Below are 14,305 nucleotides of genomic sequence, written 5' to 3' on the forward strand. Positions count from 1 at the left end.
AATCTTTGACTAGTGTTGCTTGCACGATTCATCAGTGCCCCCCTCGGCCTTCTGCACCCACTCTCTTCCTTCCAACCCCCTCCGACCCTCCGCTCTCAACTTTTCCCATCGACCTTTCCATCCTTCCTGTGCGCCTGGACAACATTCTTCTATATCAACGAAACTTAAACATGTACATGAGAACATGTTTAGGAAATGTCGAAACGTGTATTGTAGAGAATTAAAGTCATTTCATATTTCGTATAATACAAGATTAGCACCCTTTGCGGGTGTTTCAGACATAAGTTTGAAAATGCCATAGCAAGGCGAAAGAATTTTCAAAATTTTTATTTTTTTGTGTTTAAAAAAATTAAAATTTAATAGACTCTTAAAATCAGTATTTGATTTTAACATTTAATATATAAACCCTATTAATGGTTATTTTACCCTTTTATTTGTTAATTTAAACATATTACATACATAAGTCACATATGTATTGTTCCCGATGAGTAATTTCCATTACTAATAATAGAAGAAAATATAACTAATTACTAACACAAATATCTTTCCATTAATATTTTTTCAGTTAATTCATTTTGGATCCCTGACTGGGTTCTATTTTATATATGTCAGGCAGTTGGTTAATTTGGGTATAAGCAATATATTGTAAGGAGTTTACTCCAAACTTAGTTGTGTTTATCGGGTCCGCGTGTATTTTATTATGCCCTCGTGTATTAAAATGAAACATTTTTGTTTTTAAAATTATTGCGTAAAGTTTATTCTTTTATTATTTAAAAAAAATATATAAATAGGTTATTCTGCATCGAATGACCTGTTCCGTTACTGGTGAAGAGCATATGTAAGCAAAATGCATGATATACGTGCTGAAGTAAAATGGAACGAGTATAGCTACTCGGGAATATTTTGAGCTTTGATCCGCTTCGCTATCGAGGAGGTCTTTGTTTTCCGTTGATTAGTTCCTTTGCTGCGGAGCCCGTTCCGTGTCGGGTATAATAGCGCTTGCGGAGTTTCGTTTTGTGTCTGGTTCGGGATTAAGGAAGTACCGCAGTCTTTCATTTGCGAACCTACGTGTGTGATTCATCTTTTGCATTTTGTATATTGTACAGTGTGTAAGTAAGTACTCGTACCTATATATTTATTATACGTGTACACACGCGTAATTATGACCAATTGTAAGTCCAATACTGAGGATTCTTAATCGTAAGTTGAAAACAATTGGACGATTCGATTTCTTTGAACTGGAGGGATATTTTCCGAATTCCTAGCATTTTCATCTCATCCTTTTCAGCCGCGATTCGTTTCCCAAAAAAAGCAGTTTGTTCGACTCAAAATGGCAGAAAAGCGAAGAGCCGATATTTTATAAGTTTTTGACAGGTTAGATGGCTTTCGTATCTGATGTACGACATGCCGGTAGTGGACTGAGGGGTCGTAGCGAAGGAGGGGCGGGGGCCGGACACCTGTGCTTTTTCAGACGCCCGACCAGCGACGCTTTGCTTCGCAGATGCGGCGATAAATTCCCGGAGTTTATGCCGCGGAGCATCCCGCGGGCTCCGTAAGGCGGAGGGTAGGGCGGCCGGGAGGCGCGGGCGGGCGATTTATCGCCGCCACCGCCGAGGGGGGCGCTCACAAAGGATCCTGAATGATGGAGCTTCAACTCGCGGTACAACGGGAAAGGCCGCAAAGTGATTTCACGAATCATCGCCCCCGCACCTCGGCCACATTCTGTCGTTCGGATGTGAGCCATTCATCGCGCACTGTATGAACGCTACCGAGTCCTGGAAGTGGAGATGCTCCCTTTGTGGCGGACACCGCTTCTCTCTATCCGCAGTGGCTCCGCTAGTAAGGTTCCAGCGGCTAGCGGGGAACCGCAAAGGGTGTATATTTATTTTATACATCTGTTGTTCCCCTGACGTAATGTCCTTCCATATATCGTCCGCATGCTTTTAGACTGAAGGCTGTTAGGCGGGGCGGGCGGGCCGTCTCCTCGGGGGTAGCTTAAGAATTATTGAGAATACATATTGTAACGGGGCACGAGCGCTTTGTTTAGCATTCTTGTATTTTTTTATTACCGGCAGAGAGCGTGGGAGGTGACTTGTGACGTCCCGGGAACATCTTCTTCTCGGATGAAATGGCTTGTATGACCGTAAATAAGGTAACTTGTACGTCTCGCAGATCAAGGATCATGCTGTACGCAGCCAGAGTAAATGCTAATTTGACGATTTATATATTCTCATCTCCATAGAAATTGGAAATAATACCGTATTCTGTTATTTCTCTTGTATAATTTTATAGGTTTGTAAATCCACCTAACAATCTCAATATTATAATATAAATCCTAATTTGACATGTTTCATCTGATAAGCATTCATCAATTCATTTAAAATTCGAAGTCGGCAAATTATCAAATAGATGCTTTACAATTATATAAATTACTTCTGAAATCTTGATGAATACATTATTTTTTTTGCATAATAGTTATTTCAAATCAATTGATGTACATAGATATGTGGATATATTTAATACAGAATTTTCTTCAATAAAAAAGACTGCGAAAATATCTGTTCAAAATAAAAATAAAAATAAATTACTAAGGGTACTCGCTAAATTAAAAAAAAAAAACTGTGAAAAATCTTAGATCTTTTCGTAAAATACTACCGTATACAGATCGCTCACTCCTTTCAAGAACGTCATAAATCAAAAATCGTCGATTTTCAGTTGTGAAGAGAGATGGAAGAGAAGTGAGCGAGATGTGGATTACGATATAAAAATTAAAATTATAGATATAAAATATCAAAGAAAAACATCGTCAATCAGCTGGGTCTGAAGGGGGGGGGGGAATAGTGGAGCTGCCGTATTATTGCGCCTTCTTGGGCTGGAGCATGGCCAAGATGTTGGGCAGGACGTGACATATACAATATGTATCATGAGTTTGGTGGAGAGCGAGTCGTAACGCTAATGTGATTTTTTCCTCTTCTTCTTCCAGGATGATGTGGAAGTCCAGCTGTGTAGTGTGATAGGGCGGTGTGGACCCAGAGTGGGCGGGAGGGCGGGGCCCCTCGGCCCGTTGGGGGCGGCGTCCCACCATGCGCTCCAAGCAGCAGCCCAGGCCGTCATACCGCTGGCTCAACAAACAGGATAACGGTGAGCTTTTTTCTCAACTTTTGATTAAATAATTTTAAATACACAGAAGTGACCTTACCTGCTTTATAGATGAAAATGTTGTCAACTTTAATACATTCAGTACTTTATGTTGGGGAGCCTACTATACCTTGGCTTTTAAGCTTAATCTAACACAATGAAATTTGAATAGTTTCTTTAGTACTGTTACTGTATTCGTTGTTCCTCAGCGGATTCGAATGGATCCTCTTCAATTTTTTCAGGACAAATGCGTTGCTATTTTTCATTTATTATATTCACCAACGTTACGTAATAATTTCATTAGAACAGTTCCTGGACATTGATTAAAAAATAGTGTTAAAATGTAAAAAAAAGGTATTATAATTATTTCAACTCCCAACTGACTTTTTGTTCTAATATGTAATATTAAACATGTAATTGAAGTGTCTTTGAGAATATGTAATAAAGTATTGTACGGTATTTGTACACGTGTACTTTTTTAAGGATCATAAATAAAAATAAACAAAAGTAAATCCTCCAATTCAATACAAATATCAAATTTATATATATTTTTTAAATCGAGACATTTTGAATAATATATTAACATAAATAATGAATAATACGTAGGTATGGACATTTACATGGTTTACGACCTGTCGTTGGCTGGTTTAATTGATCATTTTATAGGCTGTGTAACATTCACCATTCTACCCATGAGTGACCACTTCATTTTAAGTTATTTAAGTTATATTTTTGCTTCAATTGAAAAGATCTGCATATGCTTCTTCTTCGGGTTAAATTTTTGTTAGCAGAAACCTTTATAAAATGTGAAACCTCCATAATCAATATAAATAACTTCCTATGTAGAGCACATCCAGAATTTGGGAACGGAAATACAGACACACTCAAAATATTATTTTTCTATTCTTTTTTGATATCTCATCAAAGATGAAGAAGAATATGGAAGTCTAGGCATTTACGGGGCTGACGACCGTCATAGGCTGGTTTAAGTGATCACTTTACACACGTGTAACATTCACCAATTCTACCCATTATTGAAAGTTCTATAAATACTATAATTCAAAATATACTCAAATTCTTGGAAGTTCTATATATATCATATAAACCAATTTTGAAACATTGTTGTTGAATCACTAGAACTTCACTAGAGACATCGATTGGTGAGATGAAAAGAACCTTTTTACTGAGCAGAAACACTTTTATTAGTATGAAAATAACTCCTGTAATTGGAGATAATCCAGATTTTGTGAACAAGTATTTGGATACACTCAAAATGTTGTATTATTTTTCCAATAATTTTTCTCTTATTGTTTGGAGTTCATTTAAAAAAAAAATTCTTTGTTTCCAAAATATTAAAAATAAAATAAAAGCTTCAAAATGTATCGATTTGTCACATTTCCAAATTTTGCAAACAAAGTTTATACGTATCTGTTTAGATATTAATGTAATACGTATGTACCTATACATACAAATGTATTTGTACACTTATTCCGATATACTATACATTGATGGACTGGGTGTATTAAATTTTCTCCTATTCGAAGAAATGGGTCGTCTTGGGATACCGTGACTCATCACTATAACGTTGGCCTTAGTACTATCGTTATCACTCTCCCCTTCTGTCCCCCCCCTCCCTTCGTACCCCCCTTCCCTGACGAAGCTGACCCCCTCACGTGACTTATGGTACTTTATGGGACGCACAATACACGGATTTTTGACGCGCATACGAAAAAATATTGTAATATATCGCTTCGTGGACTTTTAAATCACATAAGGGTGTGAAAAGTAATAATAAGCATAAACTATTTCGACAGAAAAACCATTCCACTGTAAAATAAATTAAAATTAATAAAATAAAGAATGGAATAGAATTAAATAAAAATAATTGATTGAATTCTTCATGAATTGAATGAGTACGGTAAATGTTTTTTTTAATTATAATAAAATAACAACCATATAGTTTTTGCCAAATGAACTGTATTCGACCAGTCTCGTCGTAACCGACATCATCAGTATTATTTTTTTAATTTAAAACTAAGATTTTTATATTTTTACTATACATAATAAAAGTAATCCCATAACCATTAAGAATTCCAGTAGTGATCGTGTCTTTAAGAACAGTGTCGGTCGATGGTTGCTTCTCGTTGGAAGGGACAAGGTAGAAAGTGAATTAATTTAAGTTCAGGTATAATTATTTTATTGTAAAACCTTTATACTGTAAATTGTTATTGTGTCTATTTTATGTTATGTATATACTTAATCTAATAATTAAAAAAATAAAAACAAATAAAAAAAAAGGAATTAACATGTAAGTATTCCGGCTCAACACAGGCCACGCCTAAAGAGCCGTATCACATTTATTAAAAAAAATATGTATCTATGAAATAAATAAATAAAATAAAATGAAATAAATAAAAAAATCTTGACGATTTTCGAAGAATAAACGCAATCTTATAGATTGCAATTTATGTAAGGTATTATTACCGCTTTTGTAGTGAAGTGGTTAGGGCGTTCAAAATTAATACATTGTTATTTTCCCATCTAATATTTATTTAATATAACCCTGGACTGGTACCTTAAGCGCATTCCTTTATTCACTATTCCTTCATTTATTCAATGATCAAGATACAATAGTCATAAATAGATGCTTGAATAAAATGCAGTGCTCTATGCACCATTGGATTTCAGTAAGAATTAGAAGGAAAATAAGTTATGATATGAATAGTCTCACGCTTAGTCACGTCTTATTAAACTTATATGTCTCTTATATGGAATTGAAGTTCATGATTTTTTTTAAATTACCTAACATCCAAGTGACTCTGAAACCTAGCTACGGCTTTTGCAACACCGCTTATCATGACCCGACTCAGATTTAAAATTTTCAAGTTTCATAGCCTATGCCTACTCGTGAGTGGATTTACTCTTTATGTTTAAAGTTACTATAATTTCATGTAATTCACGAGTGAAAATTCTAGGCAAAAACACTCGCTGAAGTCAATGATTACCATTTTTGGTATTTATATACCTGTGTGAATTGTGTGTTGTGATCAGTGCTACCCATCTGTCCGCTCTGCGCGCCACACAGCACTATTCCGCGCTAGTGTTGGTGCAGAACTATATGGGCGCTGGTTGCATAAATCACTTGATTCTGTCACCTTTTTGTATTTAGATTTATGTCTCCGGTCGAACAATGAGAGAAGTGCAGCTGTATGTAATATTCGTTATTACCGCATCAAATTCCTCCTTTTTACGCCATGCATCCCCACCGACGATGATTCCTTTTTATCTTTTCAGAATTTATGTTTCTGTTTGTTTCTGGTCCGTCTGGTTGCGCCTGATTGTGCAGAGACAATTTATGCTTTTTGTTGTCGCGTTGTTTCGTCCATCTTGTTTTCATTGTGCTCCGATCTATTGCAGGGTCAGGATTATGTACAAGTTACGAGTAACTTTAGTCTCTCGTCATACATCATAGATCGTTCAAAAATAAATAATAAAGAAAGTATAATTTATATTTGAAGCACTAACTTTGTGATTTTCCATTTTATAATCGAAATGTAACTTTGTTTTAAAATCACAATGAATATTTTATTATAACTTAATTTTTATGTCTACCGGTTTCGAAGCTAACCGCTTCTTTATCAAGACTGATTAATACTTTTAATTATTAATTAAAGTATTAGTATATTGAATTGTTGGGAAATATATCCAAAATTAAAAAAGGTTTATTGGATTGAATTCTACATTTATTTATTTTGCGTTTTGTCTTATTAAGATATTAGTAAACCCAGTGTTTGATAATGTCTTAATAAGACGAAACGCGTCACGTATTAACATTTACATAAATAAATGTAGAATTCAATCCAATAAACCTTTTTTAATTTTGGATATATAACCCAACAATTCAATATGGAATTCTACCAACTGTCTGTAGTTACAATACATATTATTATATTATTAATTAAAGTATAAATCAGTCTTGATAAAGAAGCGGTTAGCTTCGAAACCGGTAGACATTATAATTAAATTATAATAAAATATTTATTGTGATTTTAAAACAAAGTAACGATTTAATTATAAAATAAAGAAAGTGTACATATTTCAAATTGATGCAAACTGCTTTTTTAGCATTAACTCCGATCTGCTGCAGGATCAGGATTATATACAAGTTACGAGTAACTTTAGTCTTTCGTCATACAACATAGATCGTTCAAAAATAAATTATTAAGAAAGTGTACATATCTCAAATTAATGCAAAATACTTTTTTAGCATACTAACTAGCTTGCATCGCCATATTTGATTAAACGTTTAGTTTTGTATTTTACCATCTATTCAATATGACTTGTACATTTTACATACTTTCTTCTCTAGCCTTCTTAAGTTGTTAATAATCCACGGTACCATACAAAAAAAATGACTGCCAGTGTCGACAATATTATAGGTAGGCCATATTATATAATTGCATACATGTTTATTTGTTTTTGGTTTTGATATGGAGTTTATATACATTTAAGTATTTTTTTTCCAAAATACTAACAAGTGGACAAACATATAAATAATAAAACTATGGAATCACTTTACATAGGCTATGTTATTTTTATAATTTTTTAGAAATATTTATCTTACCCACCTAATAATCTATTTTATTTTATGAAACTATATGTGTATTATGTATTTTTTCTTCTTTTTTTATATTCTGGCCGATAATTTGTTCTCAAAACAAATCTTGCATACAATTTAATTTACAAAAATATATTTTTCCAAAATTTTGTTGATTTTATTGTAGCTACAGTTCGAATGTCACTATTAAGATCCCTACAGTAAAAATGTATTTTTTTTGACTATGAGAATTGACACAACCTAGTTAGCATATTTAACTCATATATTTACCCTCAATATACCACACAGATGGCTACGGCTTTTGCTACGACGAGTCCTCATCCTAGTTATTACGTATTTAAAACCATATATAACTAGAGGATGAATATTTTTTATTTGTAATAAAATTTGACAATGATTACTTTTTACTTGTAATACAAATTGAGAATTTTTATTTCAAATACAATTTGAGGATGATTACTTTTTTAAAATTATTGTTTTACTTAGTAAATACCACTATTTATTATAATCTACTGTGATACGTGTTTCAGTGCATTTCGCATCAAACACTGTGTTTGAAAATGATTTATTAGTCATACAATTTGAGGATGATTCATTTTTATTTGTAATACACTTCGAGGAAGATTAATTTTTAATTGTAATACAATTTGAGAATGAATAATATTGAATTGTAATAAAATTTGAGGATGATAAATTTTTTTATTGCAGTCATTTTTTACTTTCTCGTAATATTTTTTCTAGTCGTTTCAAATAATATTGCGAAAATACCGTTTCATATTCTATCCAGCCTTCTGTATTTCATGTTATTTCTTATCTATAGCAATTTAGTAACCGAAGACATTGTGTGTAATTGGATATATGAACAATCAAACAATATTCCCACACCAGTTAAAAAATGTTCAACCGGAAGATACGTAGGTACTTACTGCATACATTCAGATACGTAGTTTTAACCCAATAACTCCAATACTACTTATATTTTTTTCAGTAATTGTATCTTTGTCAAATATGTAGATTTAATTACATATGTAAAAAGCTAAAATAGGGTTTTTGTTAACGAAGTATAAAAATATGGAAATATACATTTAAACAACAAAAACTGAAAATTGTACCATTTGGACTTTTTTTTTGTAGTACATAAGTTAACTAAGGTTAATATAATTATATAAATATGTTTACTCGTATATAAATAACATTTTAATTTCACTTATTAAGAAAAGTTCTTTGAGGTGGTATGGACATGTGGAGCGAATGGATAACGAGAGAATGACTTATAAAGTATATTTGGCGAATGTGAGCGGGAGAACAGAACGAGGACGGCCGAAAACTACTTCTGATAAATCAGAACCTTATTTTTGGTGGCGTCAAAAGTCTGCCTAATCGGAGGGCATGTATGACTAGATGGATGTGAAGGAAGCGGAGAGTGTATATCAGAACAGAAGAGTGTGGCGTTCCATCTATTCTGCCCACGCCTACGAGGAAACGGCGGATATATATATATAAATCGATACTTTTGCACATTCTTTAAAGATAATGTTTGTATATACAACCGCATGTATCTTTAGTCGATAATACTAGAACATGTTGTAATATTAAAACACACTGTATCTAAGAAATGTGTACGTATGAATACTCAGTTGACGTCAACTCTTAGTGTCGTTATAGAGTTGGAAATAATATTTAACAACATTATGCATACGTTTACTTATGTATAATTTAAAATTAAATTTCTAAAATAATTTGCATTGTTCCACTTGCCTTAGAAGTCCAAATAATACAGATTTAAAAACTTAATGAACGGTGTCAGCACCACGATAATTATCCTCTTAAAATAAATTAAGTTTGAAAGGGTTGAACGTAGTTTATGGCTACCGCTAGTTTTAGTTATAATAAGTAGTAAATACAGCTTGTCACGTACATAATATGAATGTATCGATGATGAATATTCATTGGGGCGTCCTAAACATGAGCGGTTTCACAAGTAATTACCAGTTTTTGATTGATTTACAGTCCTATAATGGCAGGTTCGCTGCGATAATTTGTAATTAAATTGTCAAATGTGGAAACAAGAATTTCATTTATTCCACGCATTGACATTCTGCGCTGAATACGTTTGTATCCGAGCTTCGATTAATTTCATGTATTGCTGAATTTACCAAAAATGTGTAGTAATATTTTTGCATATACTCATAGGTCCCAGCTAGTCATCGTTTGCGTCTAATACGTGATTCATTTCATTTTTGTATTTATTTCGACGGTTGGATCAGATAAACTCATAGAAATTAGGAATAACGTGTATTTGTGGGTGGAAGTCAGATGTGAGCGATGTAATTAAAAACTGAATAATATAAAATTTTTTTTTAAAAGTCATTACTTAGTACAGTAATTTTATTCGATTATTTACCCTCGAATCTGAGATCTTTACAGAATTCTAAGCTCAAGACCCACCTTTTCCGGATCTCTTATCCAAATAAATCAGACATAATCTGAATTTTTACTTTCAATACCCTTCAATGCTTTAATGAAATCGATATTAAAAATTGATCTATGTTGTATACAACACTATCCAAAAAATATATCACCGTCAAATTTTTCCGTATATTTTTAATTATCATATATTATATATACGTAATTTTATGTTGCGTATTTACCGTGTATTCTTCTTCTGGTTCTAACCGTTATCCGTACCCATTTGTGAATAAAGCACTATACATGTGTGCAAAGTGATCACTTAAACCAGCATATGACGGTCGTAAGCACTATTAATGCCCGGCCTTCCATATTCTTCCTCATCTATGTTGAGATATCAAAAAATAATGTAGTATAGGTACGTTCAGAATCATTCAACCGTCACGATTTCACCTAACGAACACTGAAGATAAGAAATGATGGCGGTGGAGAGGATGCGGAGACAATGTGTTGCGTGCCGGGTCGTGTCAGGGGGCGGTGGGCCGGGGGGTTTCAGTTGGGGGGCGGTCGCGTGAGTCGCCCTAACTGCCCCCGGGGGGGCTATCGGTTTTCAATAAAGCAAAAAGCACAACATCGACACCGAGGGTGAACCTCTTTCTTCCCCGTTTTATTGCCCTAACAATGTGTCCTACATACGACTGTATTACGCGTGCGGTGTGAAAGCTTCCTAAGACCGTAATACCAACATCTTATTACCGGCCTCTTTTTATTCCCACGTAGCCAATGGATTCAATAGCGACGGATAAAACTTTACAATATCCTACCGAAATTTCTCTCCTATTTTATTTTTTAATTAACTTCTTGGAACAACCGCCACTGTATGTAGTAACAAATTCAATTTATGAGAAACACAATGTAATAGAAATATTATTTTGTAATATATTACAGTACATAAGCATCAAATTTTATATCTTTCTAGTTTTTTGATGTTGTATGTGCATTTTTAAAAGTCAATACCTTGTAAAATTACCTTATCACACCCGAAAACTAAAGACACCTAAATATATATATTTTTTTAATTCGTATAGGAATACGAGTACATACATACTCATTTTATGGTAAGGATACACACATAACTCAATTTGTATTTGAATCAAACACATGTTTTACTTTAACGTTAAAACAAATGTTTAAATGTCTGAATGAATTCATTATAGCTACTACTTAAATAATAACAATAATTTTAATTTTTGATAATTTACAAATTTTCTAACTACCGGTGGATGAGCACTCCATGCAATTGGTTCCGCTACAGCAAAGATACCCTCGACAAATTTAGTACGCTGATTGCAAGCTGGTTAAATTACTTTACCCATGGCAGTTGTGGAAATATTGAGTGAAATTCTACGCAAAAACATTAAAAAAAACATTTACTGCTTAGTGTGTTACAGTTGATAATATTTTTTACGAATAAATGCATTTTACAACTACCATCTTTTAGATAATTAAAAAAGTTTTTAAAATTGATTAAAATATTCACTTACATTGTTGATTAATATTTATCGCTATAAAACTTTTTAACTTTGCACTAATCATCATACCATCTACGTGCCTATGTGGGAATGTGTATGATATATCACTTTCTGAGATAATATTAAAAATTAAAGAAGAGTCGGAGTAGGTCCCCACTCACATGAAGCATTAGACATATTATTTCAGCCAAATCGTTATGCTAATTCTGTATTATGTCGCCAGAGAATGCGATTTGTTTATGATGTTTGAATTTATTTGATGACAGCAAAGTCCATTGGAATTGATATAACTCCGAAACAGCGAAATCGGATATTTTAGGAAATCGTTGCTATAAAATGTGTTTTTATGTGATGTGTTTTGAATATTACAGATGCATATAATACTGGCAATAATTTAAGCTGATATCGTATTCGTTTATTTCGCGATCATTGATTTTAATCCACGAAAAGTTGTTCCGATTTTAGTGATCTACCTAATCGACTCAAACTGAAACAGATTTGGAGAAAAAAATTGGACGTTTTTTCATGCACTCTTTGAATCGGTGGCATCTGTTTCGTTTCCCCAATACCTGCTTTTATTTTTTGCCTTTATTTTTATCAATTTTTTTTTTTGGTTTTATCGCGCTCAAACGTATTATTTTAATATGTTCGTTCAAGAGAATAACTTTGGTGTCCATAATTTATGTACTTTTTAAAGAAAAGGAAAAAATAAAGATCTATTAGATTTGAAAAATGATTTCCCAGAGAGTTATAAATAGTAGATATCACTGGCAGTTTTCTTTTACTTTTCAGCATCAAAATTAGGAATGTGGGTAGTATTTTTTTATATTTTTAAAAATGATTATTGAATTAAAAGTATATGCGTATATTTGTTAAGTTATCTGCTTAGAAGTATAGCTTCAAGTACCTTAATTACCATTTCAAACAAACTATTAAAAAAGTCCGTATCATAAAATGTTACGACAAAATTAGCAAAGTTTTCCATAAAAGAGTGGTGTATGAATTCCAGCTTAAAATTTATGTTTATTGTAATTATCGCATTTATTAATGTCAACCGTTTTTATAGTGAAATAGAATCACTCAGAAAACGAAAAAATTTGCCGTCATTTTAATAAACAATTATTGTTTTGGGCTCGTGCTGTCAGAAATACATAAATTACCTTAAATTACCGCCGTTTATTTGAATGGGCCAAGCTAAAGAAAAGCTGATATTGCCATGGTGAGGAAGCACGGCGATTGCCAAAAGACCGGTATAAGCTAAAAAATTGCCATTTGAGAGAACCCGCACAAAACGAACTAAAAATCATGAGCTGTATCAATCAGTTGTTTTATTTTTCGGGTATTTTTTGATGCGGGTTCTGCGAAATCTGTAAATTCATCGCAAATACTAAACTTTTAAAATACTGCAGCATTTCAGCGTGACATATTATCATTGGTGCTCAAACTGCCATCAGCTAACTTTTTATGGATATTGCGATTTATTCCATAAAATGTAATATATTTATTGTTAATTAACGTTGATCAGCATTCTTGTATTATTTTAGTCATATTAAAAACCCTCGCTAATAATTGAATTTAACGTAAATTATTATTTCTTTTATATTTCTTTGTATTATTTCTTTGTACATGTGAGGTTAAATCCTTTACAATGCATTGCAAATATGAACTTGCTTATATATTTAATTGTTAATAAATATATATAATATATATATATATATATATATATATATATATATATATATATATATATATATATATATATATATATATATATATATATATATATATATATATATATATATATATATATATATATATATATACACGCGTCAATAAATAAATAAAATAGTCATTGACAATGGCAGTGCCATCTGTTGAACATAATACCAATACACGTATCATTATTGCTCATGGCAGTGTGTCAGCTCCTAAAATAATACATGCCCATGAGCATTGTACAATTTAATATGTTTTAATGTATGCTTCTTGTTTTCTTTCTATTCATTTAACCGCACTGAGCCACAGCAAAGCGTAGCCGGGTTCAGCTAATGCATAATATAATGGTGATAACTCACATTTAACATGAAATTTCAGTTATCAACGATACAATTATCTTTGCAGTCACGAAACACTTGTGCAAATCAATCAATTGCTTGCTTTTTTGCAATAAAATCAATTGTTTACAAAACAATATACATAGTCTAGATTCTAATATTTTCATTGTTTATATAACTCATAAAATTTTGTCACAAAATTGTCCTTGTCGTTACCTGAGTTATCGAATGATTTTAATTTAATTATTTTAAAAAATACTTGGTAAAATCCACTATTTCTTAAAATCTATCGTGACACGTGTTTGGATACATTTCACGTAATTTTCAAACATCGAATTTGAAACGTGTTGACGGTATCTTTATTTTAAGTGTTCAAGATTAAGTACCAATCAATTGCATTTTTTCTTCTCAAAAACATGTAATATACACGTATGTCTACACGAGGTGTTGTCATACAAATTTATTTTTAAATGTTTATTATTATCAGTAAGTAAGTACTTAAGTTCGCAGATGATATATTTAAATTACGGTTTCTTCATTTTGTACTCACTATG

General features: G+C 32.4%; 1 protein-coding gene across 1 annotated transcript in view; it reads left to right on the forward strand.

The window, feature by feature from the left end:
• Positions 1–14,305, forward strand: part of tio (zinc finger domain-containing protein tiptop) — a 320,884-nt gene that overhangs the window by 79,572 nt on the left and 227,007 nt on the right. The window contains exon 2 of the mRNA XM_088262397.1: positions 2,984–3,141. Coding sequence (XP_088118523.1) covers positions 3,084–3,141 — 58 coding nt within the window. The 5' untranslated portion in view covers positions 2,984–3,083. The remainder of the gene's footprint in view (positions 1–2,983; positions 3,142–14,305) is intronic.

The sequence above is a fragment of the Brachycentrus maculatus genome, unplaced genomic scaffold (genome assembly GCF_059751285.1).
Source record: "Brachycentrus maculatus isolate JH-2025_06_01 unplaced genomic scaffold, ASM5975128v1 h1tg000179l, whole genome shotgun sequence".
NCBI classification, from domain to species: Eukaryota; Metazoa; Arthropoda; class Insecta; order Trichoptera; family Brachycentridae; genus Brachycentrus; species Brachycentrus maculatus.